Source organism: Manis pentadactyla, chromosome 5 (assembly GCF_030020395.1).
Source record: "Manis pentadactyla isolate mManPen7 chromosome 5, mManPen7.hap1, whole genome shotgun sequence".
Lineage (NCBI taxonomy): Eukaryota > Metazoa > Chordata > Mammalia > Pholidota > Manidae > Manis > Manis pentadactyla.
Window position 1 is genome coordinate 50591791 of NC_080023.1, and position 23707 is coordinate 50615497.

Below are 23707 nucleotides of genomic sequence, written 5' to 3' on the forward strand. Positions count from 1 at the left end.
ATACAGGTAAGCTTTAAGGCCAGTGCTTTACCTCACTTTTCAAAGCGACAGATTCTGTTTTCACAATGGAATTGTCAAATAAAAGATTTACCACAAGATATTATCATAACTGCATATAACTTCCCTGTTCTTCAAAATGTTGGTTATATGGACATTGTGAATTCCTGCAATGTCAGCACCACCAAATTCAATTTTAAGTACAATCATGAATCAATACTAAGAGTACATAACTTTTTTTCATTGATTGGGTTTCTTCTTCATTAGTGAGATGATTTTCAGCATTGACTAAGTGAGGAATTATTTTTATATTATTTTAAATGTAACGGTTCTGCTCACTCAACTTACTCATGTTTAAGAAAGTATAATTAACCAACCAAGCTAAGAAACAAGCATAAAAATATTTTCTATGCTAATGTTCTAAAAATACCCTCAATTACTTAAAATGTGCTTGGATAGAACTAGTTGATGTGTTTGCTAATTCTTGTCTATTTGCTCTGGATCAGACAGTTTCACCTTTTTTTCTTTTTTACATTGAGACTATTCAGTTATTGCTTTTCTTTTTTCCTGGCCTATTTCATTCCACTGGGTATATTTAAATGATAAAGCCAGAGAACTACTAGACTCTAGAAGAATTAGGCTACATTTTTCAGAATAGCTGTTTATATAGTTTTCTAAGATAAGCAGTAAGGCCAACTTGTATAAGATTTTTAAAGCATTTGAACAATAGAACTACACTACTCGTCCTGTCTTGTTACAGATAGTTCAAAGGCCGGCCGATTTACTTTGTGTATCTTACAGCATAAGCATTACTATTTAATGACTTTCGGTGGTTGTCTGCTTGCTGATTTAAATATCCAATTCATGGAACTTTTAAGATGTTAATTTTGTAAAATTTACTGTTAGCTCAAATTATTGTCTCTAGGCCAGTGAGATAACTGTCCCCAAGATGATTACCTAGAAAACTCCTAAGATGTTTAAAATGCAATACATTTGTTCATGTGAATGGAAAAAAGAAAGCCGTATAATTATCCCCTTTTCCCTTTTTTCTTTTTCATGAAATTGCTTTAGCTAAGAAAACCAAATGAAAATGAAATAATGGAGTAACAATGAGATGTGTGGCTGTGTGCACACGTGTGTGGATGTGTGACTATATTTATATTCATATTTTGTTTTATTCAGTACTTGATACATAGTAGGCATTCAGTGAACATTCTTAGAGTGACTCTACCAGTGAATCTAGGCGTCTTTGACTAGGTATACTTTCTATTCGGATGGATTTTATAATCTAGTCATGCAAAATTACCTTCTCTTTTAAGCCTAATACATTTTTGTTTTAAAACTTCCTCACTGTAGTGAGTTATCTGTTCTTACATGCACAAGGAAATGACCCTATGAGAAGGATGATATATAAACCATAATAATAAGCATATTTGGATAAGTCAAGCCTGGCGCTTCTATTGTCCTTTTTTATTACACTTCAGCTCCTCCACCCATTCTATGTCAACTGACCCCTTTAAGAAGTACTGTAAAAAATTTTGTGTGTGTGTGTTAATGCAAACAGTCTTAGAAGTTGCCCATTTTTTCTGAGAATTAAGAAATTTGTTCAGTGATAGCCTCCAGCAAATTTTGTTTTAGTAAAACTTCTATGCTGAGTCATTGCATTCAAAGGATAATCAAGAAATTTTCACCCATGAAAGTCTGGCTCTGCTCAGTTCTACAGAGCTCAGTATAACTGGGTCAGAATAGGGAATATAAGAGAAGATCTGTGGTCCTTTCCGCTGTTAGTGAAGTTGTTAAGAGCATGGAGTAATTGGCCACCAGTTAGGATAATCAGAGAGTCAACTGGGAAACAACACCACCAGATCAAAAATATAATTACATATATTAACTATAATATTAATACATGAAGTACATATTACATATACTTAACGTGTAATAAATGATTATACACATATGTGTTATTACTATTTAAGAGTGAGAATTAATAATATTAAACAGTAATAAACAGTAAGGCTAATTGTGTTAAAAGCTATATTTAATAAAGATAACTATGACATGTTTCTGTTTGTCCTTTTCCTTCTTTTTAAAACAGATTTAAAACTGAATAAAGTCAAAAGTAAAATTTACTTTGACCTGCAGTTCTGTTCTTATCAAGCCCACATTACATTGTTTCCTAGTATCAATTCAATGTGATGACATCAAACTAAATGTCTTCTCAACAAAAATATTGAACATGGAATAGTTAGGAATTTACTTAATAGCTTTACCTGACAGGATTTGGGGTATAGAAATTAGTTCTGATCTCTCCATGGATGCCCGTCCACTTAGTATCTACAGGCTTGTTGACCAAGTGTGTGTCAACAGTTCTTTTTCATCTGTGAATCATATAGGCTGTCCATGTACAAAATGTTCATCATTTTTAAACATTTCCAGCCCACACTGGATGTCAGCATAAGGTTAAACACCATCAAGGATCATGCTTTTAAAGCAACAAAGTAATTTTACTTTATGACATTGAAATTGGATTCCAAATGAATTACAATTTTAATAAAGAAATGAGAAAGTCCTGTTTAACTTGACTATCTTTTTCTGGTGACATATTTTGGAAATAGTTTTAAATCCCAAAAAGAAGTCATGTTCTTTCTCCATATGAGGTTGTGTCCTAACCTACACAGAGCTTCATGCAGCTCAGGTAGAGCCGCTCATCTTTCTCCAGGTTCCCTATAGTCTCTTCAGAGCTCATCAGTTTTGGAGAAACATCATAAAAATTTGTTGTACTGTGATCTTTTTCTCTATTCTCATCTGTCACCTATTTCAAAATTAGAGAAAGACATTTTTCTTGTCCCACACTTTGAAAGGTGATTTTACAGAACACCAGTATTTTAACATCTTTCCTAGGGACAGTACCAATGATAGTCATCTTTTAGGCACATCACAGAAGGCTGTCTTCTATTTTCAGAAAGTTAAAAACTCAAAAGCCCATTATCACAAGTAAGCAAAGCACATCCCTTCTTAGCTGCCCTGTCTTTAGGTGTATAGAGCATTTAGTAGGGAAAAACTGTCATTTTCATTTGTAAGAATTTATAAGCAGAATGCAATTTTCCCAGATTTGCATTTGTACTGTCTGTTGAATATGCAGATAGATGAGCAAACTCTGTATCTAAACAATATGTCAGTAATCTTTTGTTTTATGTCTTCTGAAGACTCATTAAAATCTTTAGAGAAATCAAGAAGATGATTTGAAATGCCGTTTTTCAAATCAAAATACCTAAGAGCTAAGGGAAACATATTTTGTTTGCCACAATTCAACATGTCACTTGATATACTGTAGAAAATATGATTGTTAGTAAGATCTGACAGAATCAACTCTATACTATAAAAGGCCAGAACATTGGTTATGGACATTTCCTCTTTTGTTTACCTTTAGGATATTTTAATTGCAAACTCCAAATCAGGAAAATTAACTTTACTCAGGTTCACAGAGAAATGAAGGAACAAAATAATAACACATGTTTATTCTTATGATATACTCAAGTATGTTCAATGATGCTTAATCTCAACTGAGCAATGGTATCTTCTTTGGAGAGCTTGAAAATGTTTTTTTGAGTTTAGAAAAAGTTGTCTTCCTCATCTTAGACTTGTGAGATTCATTCTCCACATGCACATTCATACAACCATCTCTCTCATGCCTGGTCTCAAATTCATTTTTTGCTTATTGTGCCGTATTCTCGGTTTTGGCTATCTCTCTAATACAGTTTAATGCATCTCTACATGTTTCTTTAAATGACATTTAGCCTTCTTTTTCAGTATTGGCATGTTATTATACTATGGCCATTCTCAGTTTTATAAATGAATTATTAGAAAACATAATCACAATATTCACAATGTTAAAATAGTACAGACTTGATACAAAGCATGACATTAATCCAAAGTCAAATAGCAATTTAGGATCACAACCACTGAAGTTTCATGCACTCAGAACAATGGAGCAATGGTAGTCCGATACTGGGAACCATAAATTATAGAGGCCAACATCAGTAATCAGGGGGAAAACAGTCGGAGTCACTAAGGATGATGGATAGTTGATGTTAACTATCAACTTTGACATTTTTTTAATGTCAAAAAACTATCTTTATAGTTTTGCTTCCAGCTATTCTTTCTAGGCTGACATGTATTTTGTCCTTTCCTTCCAAACCTCTGCATCCGTTACCAATCGCTGGGATCCTTTCATGCCTTAAAGAGGGCTTTCCCAGGATGCAAAAATACAGTATTAAAACTAGGACAATCCTGAGCAAACCTAGGGAGTTGGTCACCCTACCACGAACCCTATCTCTGCTGCATCCTAACTGAATGATCTTTGGTAAATTATTTATTTTCTGTGCTTCAGTTTCATCTGGAAATTGGAGATATTAATAGTAGCACATCATAGTGTTTTGTATAATTAAGTAATAAAAAAATCACCTCTAACAGAATCCAGTATGTAAAAGTTTGAGGTTAGCTATCATCATCGTCATTGTCATCACTGCTCAACTCAGACATGAAGGATGAAATTTTCTATCTCTAGCTTCATATCCTATCTTCACCCCAGATATTCCTCAACATAGGACTCCAGATGCTCTAATTTTTTTTCCTCATTTACTGCTTGATCATTTCATTGCTTTTAAAATTTTCTAATTGATCACTAATTGCTTTTTGGTGTATCAATTTTAATATACCTTTTTAAACCTGTATCTGCATGTAAACTCTCAGCTTCCATAAAATACTTGGTTCTCACCTTTGCTATCTCCTTTTTCCTTCTCTGTGGTAGTTGCACATAAGATTCCCGAAATATGGTGAGATTTTAATTTTTTTTATATTCAAAGCAGGAAATTCTCAGCTTAAAGTATGCTATCCTATGCTTCTGACTCCAAAGAGATACGCTGAATAAGTTTATTGAAGCCACAGTTGGACCTGAATGTTTTTGTGTGCTCTTGTCAGTGTTTATTACTAGTCAAAGTCTGAAAATATTTAGATTTTTTTTTCAGTTTGATACAAATTTGAAATTTGTTCCTGAGTTGTTTTGGTTAATTCACTGTAAAAATCATAAAAAACACAATCATGTTCTTACTGTGTTGTTCAACTTTAACCTTTATCTTGTGCTACAAAGGAAATCTTAATTCTTTCTCAGATCATTGAGCCCTTTATTTTCCCAAACATTTGTGGAGTGACCTTTGTGTCTGACGACCTGATTCTCAAGAGTTGGAGTGATGCTAGGAACTTATTTCACAGAATGCATACAGCATTTAACAGAAAATAAGCTTTTCAAAACCTTACTGGCTTCAGTGAAATTTGTGATTCAAACCAATGCCTTCTGCTTATGGGATATATTAGTAGCAAAATGAATGCTTATATGTTTGCAAAAAAATAAAGAACACTCATTTTAGCTATACTACAAATATTTCAGAACAAGATATGTTTAAGAGACATTTTAAAAGTCATGTTATTATGCTTTCACAAATCCCAGTCAACATTAGAATAATGCATTATTAAGCAGAAAGTAAAACAGGTTCTTGATAATGACTGGCCCAGAGTTAATTATTACAGGGTGATTGTTCAAGCAATGTGTGGAAAATGCAACTTTCTAAAAATATAAAAGAAAAAAAGCCATTCAGAGGGGTTTAAAATTAATTCATATAGTTTGTGTCCCATCTGGAAATACTCATGCAGTTAAAAAGAAAAACATTTCAAAATGTATATCCCCATTTTGTTTGCTGACTTGCTCTCTGGATGATAAAGTTAGAAATATCAAATTTTCTACAAAGGGGTTTAATGTACTTAGATTGAGTTATTTTTAAATTGTGAAATGAAATTCACTTTTGCCTTTTCCATGAATTTGAGTTTAGTTTAATTAAATATATCTACTGGTACATATTTGAAAGTTACCTTGACAGAGTAGCTTTCACAAAACATTGTTTTTAAGACATCTGTTTTCCCCCAGTTTGACACTCACCCTTGATGGCATTTGAGTTACTCAGTGAGCTATCCACAGTGATAGGACAAAGCAGATTCTTTGAGGTAAAAATAAAAGGGAAAATCAGAAGCTTTCTAAAGGTTTTACAAAATATTTTGCATTTCAGATATGAATAGAAATTTCACAGGAAGCCTGAGAAACAAATATTGTTTTAATAAAAATTTCTTTCTAAAGAGGACAGAACTGCATTTCCTAAAAGTATCTTCTAGTGAATCATTCTGTCATTCTGCTGGAAGATTTCCTCTTCTCACACCTCCCCATCTTTTCTTAAGAAGTTAATTTTTTGTAGTTTTTCTTTCTATTTTTTTTTTTTTGAGTTTTCCAAGCACTTTCCAACAAATTATTCAAGTCTATGGTACAGACTCTGGGAAAAAAATTCAAATATATATCTTTCTTTGTTATCTGATTTGTCTTTCTGTTATAACTTAAGAAAAAATACGTAGGTAAAATTGGATACCTCTGTTTGATTACTTAAATGTCCTAAACACAGTTGTACAGTAATAAGGTGGAATTCAGATTCTTAAGTTGAAATCTGCCTCCCTCAGATGATACAGGAATTTTTGGCTTAAATTTTTAGTAGCTTAGATATTAGTAACAAAAACTTTAACTGGCAAAATTATAAAGTAAAATTAGGTAATTCATTAGTCCATTGGAGTAATGGTTTATGGCCATAGTTAAAATAACATTAACATTTATTCTGGTTACAATTGTTATTTTTCCAATCCACCCTGTATCATTCAGGCAGATTTTGATTATTTAAATGAAGGCTTTTGTGACTCCAAGAAGGGACTAGCCGTTACCAAAGGGAAGGGGATAGGGAGGGCAGTTAGGGAGGGAGGGAGTAGGGCATTAAGGGGCATTATGATTAGCACACATAATGTAGGGCGTCCCAGAGAAGGCAGTATAGCACAGAGAAGACAAGTAGTGACTCTGTAGCATCTTACTACACTGATGGACAGTGACTATAATGGGGTTAGCGGGGGGACTTAATAATATGGGTGAATGTAGCAACCACTATGTTGCTGATCTGAAACCTTCATAAGATTATATATCAATGATACCTTAATTTAAAAAAAAGAGAGGGAAAAAATGAAAGCTGTTGTCAAACAAGAAAAAAATATAGAATGCTTTCAGATTTAAAAAGGAAATCACAAACATTGGCTTTCTTACTTTCCCATATTTTATCTTAATTACTTATCACATTAACCTGAAGCCTCTGTTATTTTATCTATATGTTTGAGTCTTCTGATACTCAAAAGATGAAGTACAATTGTGACATTGAAGTGACAAGATTAAGTCCATGTCTTTGGACCCTAAGACTTACTCTAAAGTCCTCTTGCTGCCATACATAGTTTTGCTTCCATTGTTTAATTGTTTGACATGTTGACATTTCAACATATCTTAAGATGTCATGGTATAATCACCTTCTCATTCTCCAGCTTTAGTTTTCTTTACTTTTACTCAAGATTTTAGAGCAGAGCTGGTGGTTTAAGAATCAAAAAGTCCCAGAAATTATGCAATGGGCAGCATAATACAACTTTTAGTTTATAATCTGAATCCATTGTAGAAGAGAGAAATGATTAAGGAGGGACTCAATTATTCAGTTGACATATTAACTGTGCATCCACTCTATGGTAGACAGTATTCTAGGTCCTGGAGGTTCCCTAGTGATCAAAAGAGGTAAAACAACATATTCCCTTAGAGTGTACTTTCTAGTAGGGGATAAGACAGTAAACAAGAGATTTTAATAAAATATGTAGTTTAAGTAAGTGCTAAGGAGAAAAATAATGCAAGAAAAGTAATAGAGAGTCAGAATGGGGGAAAGGTGTTTGCAATTTTAGATAGGAAGTCTCAGAAAAACCCACTGTGAGAAGGTGACATTTGAATGAAGGACTGAAGGAGGGCACCGAGTAAGCTCTGCAGCTATCTTCTGGAAGAGCATTCCAGGCCAAGAGGTCATCAGGTGCAAAGACTATGGGGCTAGAATGTGCTTCACTAATTCAAAGAACAGAGAAGTTCAGCTGGGGTGGAATGAATTGAATGGGAGTACGGATAGGCAGTGCTGCCGCTGGGGTACAGCTCTTACAGCCATTGTAAACCTCTGTAAAGACATTGGTTTTTACTTCCCTGAGGTGGGAGACATTGGATGCTTTCATCAATGAGTCTTATTGCCTGACTTCTGTTTAAAAAGAATCTCTCTGTCCTGTTGAATAGAGGGACAGGGAATGAGAGTCAAAGTAGGGAGGCTATTAAAAAATAAATAAGTAAATAAAACAGTTGGCTCCAACCGCTTTAGTGTAGTGGAGGTGATAAGCAACTGTCAGATTTAGAAAAGAGGACCCTGCAAGATTTCCTGGTGGATTGAGGGTGGTGTGTGAAGCAAAGAAATCAATATGACTTGGAAGGTTTTGGCCACATCACCTCAATGAAGTTGCTATTTACTGAAATGTGGAAAACAGAGAGAAGAACAATTTTTTTGAGGGTGAGCAGGATAAGATTGGGGACTTAGTTTTGGACATGTAATATTTAACACCTTTCTAAACATCCAGTAGAGATTAAATGGATGCTAAAGCTATACTGACAGAAGAGAGGTCAGCTCTAAGGCATTTGATCTAAGTGGAGTGGGATTATTTCAATCATTCAAAAACAAGTATTTATTAAACATTTTTTTGTGTGCAAAGCCCAGTACTAGGTGCTGGCATATAAGATTAATAAGATCTCAAGGCGCGTAATGGTGTATAGTTCCTGTAGGTCCTAGGGATTGAGTAGTGCTCACAAACGTGGTATCTTGGAAACAGCAATTCTTGATCCATTATCACTTTGTTACAACTATACCTAGTTATTTTACTCAGTTGGCCATCCTCTTGAAGAAGGGTTGATTTGTTTTCACGGCTGGGCCTCCTGGAAGTTCTGTTATGACAGACTGTTATAAAGAAGGCTGTCCTCCCAGCTCTTACTGGCATTTAGTGTTCATTGTTCTTTCCTTGTACCTTACCGATAAAATTCAACTGGCGAGTTGTGTTCTGAGGGTCCTGCTCTTGCAGTACAGCACGCACAAGGTTTTGGGTGGTAATGATTTCTGAGCTAGACAGTAATACTGGAAAGGTGAATTAATCACTAGATCTTCTTCTTTGAGTGTTAGGTACTTTTTGCACTGATGTTTTGACATCTGGTATTATTCTCTTAATAACTCTGCATGGGGTTTTTGAAGGATCCACCAAGCCACTGACTAAAGTAAATTTTCTAATAATACAATTACCCAGACAAAGGCTGCAGTGTTTTGATTTCTTTTTTCTTTTTCTTTTTCTTTTTTCTTTCTTTCCTTTTTCCTTTTCTTCCATTCTTTTTTTTTCCTTTTAGTATCTAAGTCTTTGGGATACATTTGAGAATGTATTATACCTGCCATTTTTCCCATTACAGAACACCGCTGTGCTGAACATTAGTGCTTGATACTCAATCACAGCATTTTTTCTTTGAGTCAAAGAAGAGAGCAAATAACTCTCTGTTCAGGGGACCAGGTAACACTAACCAGTCCCCACTCTCCAATAGTAGAAGTAATTTAAGCTATCAGAGACCCAACACTACTTTAGTAGCGTCTCCTGGAGAACAAAGCAGTTAAAGCGAAATTTCATGTGGCTGCCTTTCATGATTTGAGCTCCTTCCAAGAAATGTATCTGGAGTCATGCAGGATATTATTTTGAAAGTGTTTCACTGACAGCGATCTAGCAGAGTTCTTTATCAAGTAACAACTGAGAAGTCATATCTGACAATATGAGAAGTGTTATGATTCATTTACAGCACGGTGACTCACTTGTAAGAATTTCCATGTGCAGATTAATATTTGTATGAAGTTGGCATAAAACATAAAAGCATAAGGTTTGAAAAAATAAATAGAGATAGGACACCTGGATATTTAATGTCCTTTCAAGGAAAGCTAACCATGCAGAAGACAATTAAATATAGTAAGTTCCATTGATCTACGCACTTGAAAAAGATGTCAATTTTTCTAATTTCTAATTGTTTTCAACTAAAAAATTTCCCATATACATGTTATGGTTTAACTTATTTATGCATATGTCTATAAAAATAAATGTCATTGACTTGTATCTTTTATTTTACATAAATGGTACACACTGTATAGATTCTTTTACCACTTGCATTTTTATTAATCTAATATTAGAAATTTGAGAAGTGTACATGGTTGTGACTATAAATCTAGAACACTGATTTTCTGCTACTCTTTAGGGTATTATTCCATAAATCAGTCACTATGTTTTCATTCCCCTACTGATGGAAGTTAAGCCTTTAGGGCTTTAAAGGAAACATAAAAAGAAGAGAGGAATTGACAGTCACTGACAATTCCTCAGCTCTGCTCCAACAGGTTGGCACACTGGTGTGTTGGGCCACTAAATTCTAATGCCTTACAGAAGGAGTTTTAGGTAGAGGCAGATTTCCATAGGGCAGAAACAAAGTTTTGAAGCTTAGAACAAGGATAGTAATGAGATACTAGACAGACCAAGGAACATAGCAGGACTATTTCAACAGAGCCAAAAAAATGCAGTTTCAGTATAGAAGTTTCCATGAGATTTTTCCTAGCTCTACTATCTAGAAATTCTGAATGCTTATTTTCATCTGTGTATAGCAGGCTCTATCCATACAAAACCCTTCAAGGATCAAACTTCCTGATCTCATTAAGCCATTCAGTATGAATATAAATCAGTGAATATCCTCCTTCTTTCAGATCTTACACTAAATAAATGGTACACACATGTGGCCGTTCATCAGAATTAACGGGAGATCTTTATAAAAATACATGCTTTTACAAACTTAACCTTGGAAATTCTGACAAACGATTTATAGGACAGAGGAACTGTATTTTTTAATAAAAATATCTCTCAGTGATTCAAAAGGCATTTCACTTGAGACACCACTTCCGTAGGTGTATAGCTTAATTTTTTAAAGAGAAATCTCTAGTGGAAGTTGTCAAGAAAAAAATGCCTAAAAAGGTGGTATGGGCTAAAAAAACAAAATGATTTTCATTGTACTTTTTGGCCAGAATTAAACTGATTTGCTTCAACTATTTATATCATCAAAATATATGTAGCTAAGAGAGGTGCAAACACTGTTGACATTCCTGAATATGGAAGCGATTTACTTACACCTCAGAAAGAAGATAAAATGCTTTACCCACGGGCTATAGAACACAAATAATTAAGTTATTTATTGTGGGTGTGTAGAGGATGTTTAGTACCTTATGAAAATTATGCTTCAATGATCCAGGCCTTTGTAAAATGCTCTGGTTGGTTATGCATAATTGTAACTTATGGCTTTTCTGTTGTGTTTCCAGCACAGTGATGCGGTCCATGATCTTCTTCTGGATGTGATCACTTGGGTTGGAATTCTGCTGTCCCTTGTTTGTCTCCTGATTTGCATCTTCACATTTTGCTTTTTCCGCGGGCTCCAGAGTGACCGTAACACCGTCCACAAGAATCTCTGTATCAGCCTCTTTGTAGCAGAACTGCTTTTCCTGATAGGGATCAACCGAACTGACCAACCAGTGAGCACCTTACACTGATCTTTTCCAGTTGTCTCAGACAGTTACTGATTTTCAGATCTTACCTAGTTTTCCCTTTCTCATATTCCATTGTTGTAAAAAGCAGTGAGTTTTATAGATGTATAAATATACATTTCTTTAGAAATTCTGTTCACAAACTTGGCTTCCTAAGGAACAGTGTCTCTTCATTAGTTTTTATTTTTTTTTAATATTTTAATCACAGAGTTCAATATTGAGGCAAGTTAAATAAAATCATTTGGAGGACGGAGGAGTATCTTTTCTAGCAGATGTAACTGTTATTTTTTGAAATCTATAACATACTTCTTCAAAAACTGGTGGGTATTGTATTTTAAAACTGCATGGCTAACATGAGTTTTTCTAATTGATATATTTTGGAAAATAGTTCAAACTGTAGGTTATTTTTATAATTTGTAAACTCTTCCCACATTTTATTTGACACTTTGTCAAGTTCTGTTCACATCTTTAAGTGCTAACTTTGTACTCCCAACTACATTTAGTCGTGTTAAGAAAGGAAGAACGGGGAAGAGGGAGAGCAGAGGGAGGGAAAGGGAAGGGAAGAAAGGAACAGCATTAGCCAGTTGTTCTTGGTAAAACCAAACAGAAAATATAAGTAGTGGATAGTATCTACTACATTAAACAAACTTCATGTCCACTTATAACTTTTATGAGGCCCTTTCTATTTACTTAGGATTTATGCACATAGTACATGTTTGTTCTTATGACTAAAGCTGCAAATGAAAACTTTCATTTTTTTAGAAGACTTGCAAGCATAATAAATTCTTCATTCACTTAATACTGTTCTCTGGTATGTGTCCAGATGTATGGCATACTTTACAATAAAAATACAGTTGGATTCATGTCTGCAATTGCTCATTCATGATTAATGGCTGTAAATGGTGCAGTTATGGTGATTGTACTTTTAATTGGTTACATATTCAAATGTGACAGCTTTTCCCATAAATGCATACATATGAATAAGCAATCGAAAGTGCACATGTCTTTCCCCCCAAAAGTAAAGCCTTCTGATAAGAAAAATCAGTAGTTGAAGTTGTAACTCTAAAAAGCAAGAAATGGAAAATGTTTGATTTTATTCTGTTGTTAATCTGCAATTCAAATGATGTGTGATTTCTTTACACATAATAGAAACCTCCTTATTTTTGTTTGCTGATGGTACATATGGCATGACAAACTTCACCAAAGGCTGCATATTGCACAAAACTAGTTTCTGATGAAAACAATGACTGATGGGAAAAAAAATGGATAGAGTGCGGCTCAGCCAAATTGTCTTCACTGTTATTACTGCATAGGTGTACTCTTCCTGCCTCTTACATAGTGGTTGGGCTCTGCTTTCTTTCTAGCTGCTCTGACATTTGACTTCCTTGTCTCCCCTCACCTCTCAAATCCAATGATGTTGACCTGCCCTTTGTCTCATTTCTCAAGCACCACACTCATCCTTGAATCCATACTAATCTGATCATTCCTATAAATTTGTTGCCCTTTTCTCATAGGAGCAATAGATTTTAGTTAGGACATCTTATGAAAAATGACTCCCCCAAAAGGAATGAGAATTTTAGGAACTGACATAAAAAAATTAATACATGGTCAGCTGAAACTTATGGTGACTTAAAAAATATGCCAAAGTAAGAGCTGGCTGCCTTTTTTTGACCAAGCTTATCTAGACCAACATTTGGTATAATAACCAAAAATGAAAGAAAGTGATCCACATCTGTATCACTTTTCTTTAACCAGATCTGCTTTTACACCTATGCAGCATGTACTTCCCAATGCCATCTTAAATCTTTTCTGAAACAAGGCAGGGAAGAAATAAATAAGTAATTAATAATCTCATCATAAAAAGCTGTAATTATTGTATTTAATTTTAAGAGCTTTTAATCTCCTTGTTTGAATATTTCTTTCATTTGCAATTGAGAAACTTAAAATGTTAGTATACATATGATTATGGCCAAGAAAAAAACTTCATGAGATCTATTTTACAACTTCTAGACTAATCTCAGTAATAATTATTAACTGGCTCTTATTGAAACTTTTTCCTAAATGTTATAATTTTTCCTTATTATAATGTCATGTTGTCATCCATAAGCCACTCTAATACAATGCTAAGTATAGTTTTCAAAGATAAGCTACATCTAATTATGTTTTAATATTTGAATTTTAAGAATCTTGTCTAGATTATTCTTTTGCAGAACTCATTTATTACTGCCATCTTGATAAATATTATTTTATCAGCAGTTGTTAGTATTTCGATTGGTATCATTATTTGACTGAGTCATTTATTCCTTTCCATAGATTGCCTGTGCAGTTTTTGCTGCCCTCTTACATTTCTTCTTCTTGGCTGCGTTCACCTGGATGTTCCTGGAGGGGGTACAGCTCTATATCATGCTGGTGGAGGTCTTTGAGAGTGAGCATTCACGTAGGAAGTATTTCTACCTGGTCGGCTATGGGATGCCTGCACTTATTGTGGCTGTGTCAGCTGCGGTAGACTACAGGAGTTACGGAACAGATAAAGTGTGAGTTTGTGTTTCTTTCCTTTTTAAAAGAAAATCTAGCTGAAATAAAAGCTTTAGGATTTTCTTGGAAGCTAGCGTCTTTATGTCACCTCACAGCAATGAATGGCAGAACTTGAAAAGCACATGGAGAAATTCAACTCCTGGTTGTACAATAATTATTATGGCGTCAAAAGAGAAAAAAATATTCCTGAGATTCAGCATCTCACATTTATATCATAACCTTGAGTCATTATAAAGAGATGATAATTTTAATATCTTTCAGAATATTGAGACATTTGTCAAACAGAGAACACCATTTATTTAGAGGATAGTGTAGCCCCTGGCATTACTGACTTCTCATCTTTCTGACATGTCAGTTCTAGTTACTGGAAAGAAATGTACATCATTAACAGAAAGACAGACTATAGAAGCAGGGGCAGCTTGTATTTTTCCCTTTTCTTTCCTAGATGGGTATTGGGGTATCATGATAAATTTAAATCTTATTTTCAACATACCTTCAAACTGATGAGATGTATATATGAAGATGTCCAAAATACTGGAAAGGAATCAATGAAAAGTATTTTTGTAATCTGCATCCATATAACAACTGGGATCCTGAGAGTGAATGAAAGTTTCAATAGAAAAAACAATTAGAAAGAATACCAAGACAGAGCTCTGATAAATACATTTAGAACATAAATTGAGGAGGGAAAATTAAAAGAGGAAAAAAAGAGGTGGCCAGAGTCTAAAAAGAGAACCATGAGGAAAGTGAGAAGCAAGCTTCTGGACGGTGCTTCAGAGCACCATCTGCGGTGTTCTATGTCAGAGAGAACTCAAGTAGAGTAAGTAAGCACGGAGGAAAAATCATTTGTCTTTTGCAACAACTATTTTGATAACGTGCTGGAAGCAGAAGCCAAATTGGAAGGTGTGAAGGCATAAGTCAGTAACAAGATGAACCTTCAAGTATCATCTACACCCTGAGAAATTTTGATTGAGAAATAGTGATATTATTAACTCGTGATAACAGTAATGTGGCAGGATTTTAAAAATTAAATCCCAAAAATGTCTAGGGAGGGAAGAAACGAGTTGATAGATTAATAGGGAACAAATATCTTGTGTCTCATTTGTATTCAATATATATGTATAGACTGAATGAAAGGGAAAGGTCCTAGGGAAACAGAAAGGCAAAGAATCAGATGTAAGATCAGGAAAACCTTGATTTAGTACTGAAAGTGGCCTAGAATTCACTTAGTCCAAGGCATTAATTTTACAGATGAAAAAAATCAAAGATCAGATAAGTTAATTGTCTTTCCCATGGTTATCGAGCTAGAAAGTGGCAGATATGTGATAAAACAAGTCAAGTTTATTTCCATGAAGCTAGGATATTTCTGAAATAGCAAAATGACCCCAGCATTCTAGGGTAAGTGTGAAGGAAAGGACAGATAAGGTAAATTAAAAAAAAAATTCAACAGATGTGGTACAGGCTCCCATCTATCATATTGTTGGTGCCTAATGGAGGAATTTTCCATTAAATAGGGCATGCTGATTTTGCTGAGTGAATAGGTAAGGTCACTTTGAGAGGACAGGAGACTTGAGAAACTTTGAAATGACCACTATGGAAAATGTGTTAAGGAGCCAAGTAGACATCAGCAGTAGTGAAGGCTCAGATGAGGTTGGATTTGTGCCAAAGTTAATAATCCAAATTTCATGACTTTCCACCAACAATCAGCAGCCTGAATACACTGGCAGTAAAGCAGCTCACTTCCTGGAAGAGAGCATTCACAAGACGGGCAGGGCAAGCCGAGGACTCCGGAGTTATAGGGAGGCGAGCATTCAGGGAGCATCGGTAAAATAGGAATTATGTTAGTTAGTACAGAGGCACCAACAATACGATTGATGGGAGATTGTGTCACATCTGTTGGATTTTCTCCTTCAGTACAGTGACAGGCTATATACTAGTGTTTGTATAAATGTAACTAATAGTATTTTTAACCTAACCTTTGTAAATTGTGGTAAAATCTTAGTTCATTTTGTGGATTCCAGTGACTACTATAGAACAGATTAGGAATAGATGAAAAAATTACCTGGGTTTGCTTCTAAAGACCTTTAGGGCAGGGAGATTAGATACATCATAGGATTTTTTAAAATAATGCCTTTAAATGATAAAATTCACATACCATAAAATTCCCTCTTTTAAAGTGTACATTTCAGTAGTTTTTAGTGCATTCACAGCATTATACACCTATCACCACTAATTCTAGAACATTTTTATCACCCCAAAAAGAAGCCCATTGGCAGTTATTCCCCTTAGATCATAGGATCTTACATTTTAATTAATGTGTTTCCCTGTAAGAGCTAAAATAAACAATATCTTATTTGTGACCTATTCTACTTCAAATATGGTTCCTAAGTAGTTCAATTTTGCTCTCGTTCAGTTCCTGATTTGCTATTATTTTGCTTCATATGGATATTTCTTCTTTTAAAATATTTGCAAATTTTGTTACTGATCTGAATGTGTTTGCTTTGTGTTTTAATTATTTATTTTGAGACAGATGTCATTTTCTGGATAATAGGATTCTATCTTTTCCTAGAATCAATACCATGTAGTCTCTTGTGATTTTGTTAAAGCTTTGGCCATCACTGCTTTAATTTCCTGAACCATAACTGGAAGCTCTCTTACTGGCATTATTACTGTGTGCGAATAGAGGCTAATTTATTTCTCAAGCAGTGATTTAAAACAAGCCTTGATAATAGTTCAGTTTCAAAATTAGGATTTTTCCAACAGAAAGAGAAGCAAAACAGATTAGATAAAAAGGAGGGTAGTTGCAAGAGGGAGAAAAAAGGATAGGGGAAATTGCATTAAAATTCTATCACAGGTGGGCTGGAGCATTTAGTGTCTCGTTTGTACATTTTTAATAAATTGTCCACAGTAAGACCTTCAGAATACATGGAAGAAATATTTAACTTCTACCCTTTGCCCAATTCATCCAACCCAGTGTCTATATAGTACTATTTAGAGGAAATAGGTGTTGAAAAAAAGAAACATTATTCAGTCATTTGTATTTACTTGAGAAGTTGAAATGCATGAACCATGTTTCTATCAGCAGTTTAATCAAGGTATTATCTCAAAGAAAAAGGAAAGCAAGAAATTTTTACACATCTTGAAGGATTTCTGCATAACAGAATTAAATATCTTGTTCCTCTATTATCAAGTCTGCCTTTGTTGTTCCAGGTTCTGTTACTATTGTTTATTACTTTTATTTTATTTCAAATGGCATTTCCCATTCCCTGTTCATCACATGATTCATGTTTTTTTCATGTAAGTCTACTATCTCAAGTTTGGGTGTTTTATTTGGTTTTGGGATTTTGTTTTTTCTTTTTCTTTTTTCTTTTTTTTTTTGTCAGTGTTACCTTCTTATGTGCTACATTGATTTTTTAAATACAAATACGTGAAGTCCACAGTTTTAAATAAACTGCAGCTGTTCAGAATTCAGAAACATATTGTCAGCCATTTTCTGTAAATTTTTATTAAGCTCAATACAATAAATTTTTGGACTTGGAAGTCCACTTCATTTATTTTTGGAACTTTGTTATTATTAAATTGTTACTCCTTAGCTCAATAACTTGGAGTACCTAGAATGAAATCATTGACTATATATTACAGTAATCCCAATAATAGGTACTTTTCCCGTCTCTCTTCTCTCAATGTAAGTAATTGTGTTATACTGACAATGAAGTTTTATTTCTAAAATCTTTAATAATAATAGTAATAATAGCTTGCATTTCTAAGTAGGGAATCATATAAATAGTAGGAGAAGAAATTATTTTTGTAGGTTAAACAAATGTTATTTTGATACAGATAAAACTATCACATTCCCTCTGGTTGGTGAACTATGATGTAGTTTTCAATGAAATGTTGTAGGGCTGTTGAGTTGATCATTATGTAGAAAACATACTCATGCACAAAGCATACATAATTTGATTTTGAGAAGTTGCTTAGTCTTTGCCATCAATTTGCAATGCTTGTAAGAAAATCTTATTATTTTCTGATGTTGTTGAATGAAATCTTTTTATCTGTACTGACATTATTCTTAAGAATGTACTTAGAATTACATTTAGTCACAATAATCAGACATTTGAAAATAAGATTAAAAGACCAATACAATCAATCATTTTAAGAAGAAGTAACTCTCAGCTACTGGACCAGAGGTCTAAATTGCACTATTTACAATGGGTATTTATTCCATTTTATCTGTTTTTGAATCATCCGTCTGTCTTTCTTATACCCTAATTCATATGGACATTCAGTAAACCCATCCAATATGATATTGTCAGAAGAAGTTAAAGGCTGGAATTGATTTACCAACAATTCAAACAAGACTGATTTGGAAATTATGTACTAAATACTTATCACCTGAAAGTAATCAGTTTATATACACTTTAATTACCTCAATATTACTAAAAAGTGCAAACTGGACAGCTAATTTTTAAAGAAAAAGAAAAAATTTATAGTTTATAGCACTGTCCTTGCAGTCTAAACACACAAATGAAAAAAATAGTGGCTAGTATAATAGGTAGGTTGAAAAGGACTGAGGGTAGGTTCCGGGAGGAGGAAAGGTACTGAGAAGGACTAAGTCCAAAGAATAGCCTAAAAGTTAAAATATAGGCTCAAAAATCAGCAAGGAGTTTCTGAAAGATGTCAGTTAGGTCATAAACATTTATAATAGATCAGAACATCCCTCAGTACTAGAAATATAACCAAGCCCTTAAAAAATAATTGAAATCAAATTTTATGATCTGATAATTATTATAAATCATCTATTAAGTCTTAGACTTGTCTCCCCAGCTCACTAGCTTAAGAATAGCTCTAAAAAGGGTAGTCTATCCTTTGCTAGGTTAAAGCCCCCTAATTTCTTTATTTTCACTATCCAACCAGCGTAAAATTGACTGCTGATTTTTAAATATCCTAAATTACAATATTATTTAATAAAGAGCCTAGTAAGAATATTGAACTTGATAGTTTCTGCAGGTTAAATGCACATGTATGTTAATACATTTCACAATTTCAAAGCACTATAACCCACTCATAGGAAATTATATATTCATTTATAATATTTCTCTAAGCATATTATTATATGATGTTATGTGATATTTCTACTTGTAACATGTCATTGACATGAAGCATCTCCCGTACTAAATGTATCATCACCAGGTATGTTTGACTTTAGTCTGACTAGTGGGAAATAGTACTGATAATGAAATATGTGTCAATCCATATATCAAGATAATTATTAAATATGTGTGTGGGAAGTGCTATGTGTATTCATATGTTGTTTTACTAAAGGCCAAGAGTGGGTTTTACGTGTATATTTATTGGAGATAAGGGTTTATTGTGCCATCATTTCCTTACCCAGGAACCCTATGATTGGGCATAAAATTGTCACCATGTATAAGAATTCTAAGTTGAACATAATTTTTTTCTGTTAAGGAGTTAGCTGTACCAGAACTGTATCAGAATATCCGGACTGAACTGCATACAGTCACAAGACTATACATTGTATGATCTCATTTATATGAAATGTCCAGAATATGCAAATCTTTAGAGACTAAAGTATAGCAGTTACTAGGACTGGGAAGGGTGTTGAAGCCATAAGGAGTGAATTTGGTAGAGACAATGGGAAGTGACTACAGATGGCTACAAGGTTTCATTTTGGTTCCATGAAAATACTTTTATATTAGGTACAGTGATGTTGTCACAACTTTTAAATATACTATACTAAGAACCATTGAATTGTGCACGTTAAATGGATGGTTTATAGTACATAAATTACGTTGCAATAAAGCCATTTCACAATACTAAAATTTTTATTAATTTAACAAGAGATGACTTCATATTTAGAAAGATCTAATATTTTTCCTTGAGATATGTTTCAATAACTTATGAATCATAATGTTTCAATATGTAGAGCATATAAATTTCTCATCTATTTATACTGAAAATTTATAAATATTGAGAATTTATAATTGTCAACTATATATGTATATCTTGTATTTATTTTATAACTTGTATCTTTTTTGTCTCTGAGAAGCACATATTAGTCCCAGGACTTTGGAGTCAGATAGAATAAAAATCAGGCTCAAGTAATTATCAGCGATGTGCTGTGGGCAAGTCAGACCTGAGTTTCACTTTCTAATCTGTGATGTGGGATTATTTTATAAGTACTTTGCAAGAATATTGCTAAATTTGATACTGTGTATATGAGTAAATTCATATGGATTTGTATATGTATATGCATTTTTATGTATAAATATTTAAGTATGCCTGCATATAAAATGTCTGGCATATATAAGCATTTATTAAATTAGAACTTTTATTATTACTGGTACTATAATTTTGCTGATACAAATGAAGGAATAAAAACTTTATACTTAGCAACATTCCTTCAATTATAAAATAACATATTGAAATCATCCATTTATTAGAATAGTGATTACAATTCTTTTGCCACTGCCTCCTATTAATTTAAGTAGCATGAGACTGTGGAAGTTATTCCAACACTTTCAATAAATTATAACATATAGCACATTTTTTACCTTTTTCTAGTCTACCATAAAGATATAAGATGTATTTTGTTGAAGAAATATAAAAATGCTTGTTTTTAAAAAATAAAACATAACTGGAGCATGAAGATCACATAGCCTCTCTTGGACCTTGAATTCTAAGATCTAAACCTGTAGTTAAACCACAGATGCTTGAATTGACTACCACTGATCACATTCCATTCCTGCATCACTCTGCCAACCTTTTTTCCAGTTCATGCACTTGCTTGCGAAATATTCTGAGATTAGATGCGTGTGACAGAGCACTTCCTGCCTACTTCCTGTTGGCTGAAACTCAATCACAGGGTAACCTGTAGCTAAAAAGGAGGCTAAGAATTGGTCTTTATTCCACATGGCCATTTACTGGCCAAAATCAGGGCTTCTAATACTGCAGAAAAAGGGGATAATGCAGTTATCCTATTAATAGGATAAGAACAGAGGGACCACTAGCAATCTGCCACAGCGACTGCAAAAATTGTTTGTAAAATTCTAATGTATTTTTCTTCCTTTGCCAAGTCTATTTGTGAAATAGTGAAATCATCCCTTCACCAATACTTGAGAATATTATTTATGCGGACAAGTGAATTTTAGGTAAAACAGGACAAAGTAATAAAATTGTTGATTAGAATATTTATTTTACAATCACCTGCACTTTTTTTCTTTAAGATTAGGTACATATGTGATCTAAGCTAAAAATGACATTGAAAAATCCTTAATAGGCTTATTGTGCAGCAAGCTTAGAACTAGAGTTATTGTGCTTGAAGTATGTATCTGTCCCTTTTGCTCTTCTCTTCCTGCTTCTAGCCCCAGTTTTCCTTATTCCTTCTTTCCTCTGTCAGTCTTGCCAGACAAATGTAGTACAATGTAAAGAGCTCTGCATATGTTACAGAAAAGAGAAGATTAAGTAGTTTACAAACTCTAGAAACAACCTGATCTAATTAAGCCTTATAAATTCCATGGTCTAATAGTAACCAAAGATTGTTTACTGGTTACATTTAATATTCACCAAGAACAGTTTAGTCTGTGATTTAAGGTCCTATAGAGCATGAAGCAAATATCATTGTTACTTGCATTACTTCAGAAAACTGTTAAGTCAGATGTCTGTTTTGATAAGAGTTGATTAAACAAGCAATAAACTACAATGTCCCAAAGCATCTTAATGGCACTGTATTAAACATGCATCACTTTGAGTGGGGATCTATACCCTGGTAGTTACTGGTATCTAAAAGCATTATAAAACATATGTTTCAGGTGACATTTATGTATGTTAGACTGTTTGTCTTGCCATTTTTCTAAATATAGAATCAACTTTAGAAGTATGATTTTCTATTGTCCTGTTTTGAGAAGTTAATTTGTTTCATTATTTTTCTCTTTTCTGAGTAAACATGAAGGTGGTACTTGCTGGATTGATAATTGACATTTGTATGGGAGACAGATCTAGATAACACCTTTATTATTTCATTTGCAATGATGTTTCTTATATTTTTGGAAGAGAATAATTCTAGAAGAGACTAATAATTTATCGATGCGGAATAGCACCAGCACCTGAGATTATTAAACCAATAAACTTGTATTAACGTAGGAAGAGTTCATCAAATATCTAACAATGTGTGCCACTTTTATAATTTGGAAAAAAAAAAGAAACAGAGAATTAATGGCATATTTATATTAGTTAAATTGGAAAAAAAAGTCAAGGTTTATGGTATATGACAAGTGCTCCTTTGAATTCCATAATATATCTGTTATTGCAAGACTTCAGTAATTGCTTCAAATGAGCATGTAGTGCAGTCACAATGCACTTACTTTTCAACTGCAAGTCATCTCTTTTGTTACGGTACTGCAATAAACATAATTTATAGATTATATGTATATGAATGATTTTTATTTTTTAAATGGACATTTCTTTACAATTCTACAAAAATGGCCTATTTGCTTAGTGGATAAAGGCAGTTTTCAGATAAATCATATTCTTCAAGAGCAGGTCTCTCAGGCCATGTGCAAGCTGGACTTCATTGTGCTTACTGCAGTAAGTTGTTATTCCAGCATTTGTTTCCCCTTAAACAGTGATTTTCTACTGTATCCAAATAGCATTAAATGGCCTAGATTTATTGAATACCATGAGGTGAGATATATGTGCCCAGGTATGTAATAAAAACCCCCCATAATACTTCGTTCTCTTTAAAACCAGGGTGAATTGTTTCAACATTGGCATAGGGAACCTAGGGCAAGAATCATGCAAACTTTTAAGGTAGTTAATGAGAAAGAAGAAACACAAAAAGCTTGAGAAAGCCAAAAACAACAGCAGATACACCCATATACAATTGAATTAAAAAAGAGATTCTTCCACTGTATCTTCCAGAAGATAGTCAAGCCCAGGTAGCCCTCATGGAGGATATTTGACTCAGCACATTTAAAAAATTTCATACTGCCTCTTCTACTGTTCAGTTCTGAAGGGAATTTGAATCTGTTATACCAAAAAGATATTTAAGAGTTTTCTTAAGGAATAAAAACTAATAACTTCTAAATTTCATTTCCACTTTTAAAGATCAACATGCCAAAAGCACGTTTATTTCCAAATAAAGCATTTGCTAAACTGAGACCATTTTCAGAAAAGTAAAGCTTTGTAAGACTAAAATGTAATGACGTTTTTAATAACACATTTGGTGAGATTATTTAACGTTACAAAATTGCCTACTTCTTCTAAGACACTCTGTAATAATGTAAATTATTTGTATAAAAAATCCATAACTTATAAAATAACATTTTTCATGAGTTCTTAAATCACATTTTCCTTTCAGAACAATTTGCTGGAAGTGTGTTTGAGTTCTCAGGTTCGTTCTCAAAAATTTGTTTGACCTGCCAAAGAACAGGGGCTATATTGTTAAGAGTCATTCATAAATGTATTACTAGTATTGTGTCTTGTTATAATTTCAGCAATAATCTTGGGCTCTGTGTGCGTGTGTCTGTATGTGTGTGTGTTCTGATCAAGTAAATTTCCATGAGAAAATGTCTATG

At 33.6% G+C, this 23707-nt stretch overlaps 1 protein-coding gene across 22 annotated transcripts in view; it reads left to right on the forward strand.

Moving 5' to 3' along the window:
* Window positions 1–23707, forward strand: part of ADGRL3 (adhesion G protein-coupled receptor L3) — an 807141-nt gene that overhangs the window by 700095 nt on the left and 83339 nt on the right. For all 22 annotated transcript variants that reach the window (XM_036895181.2, XM_057502261.1, XM_057502262.1 and 19 more), the window contains 2 exons: window positions 11358–11567; window positions 13893–14113. In XM_036895181.2, the coding sequence (XP_036751076.2) occupies window positions 11358–11567; window positions 13893–14113 (431 nt within the window). The remainder of the gene's footprint in view (window positions 1–11357; window positions 11568–13892; window positions 14114–23707) is intronic.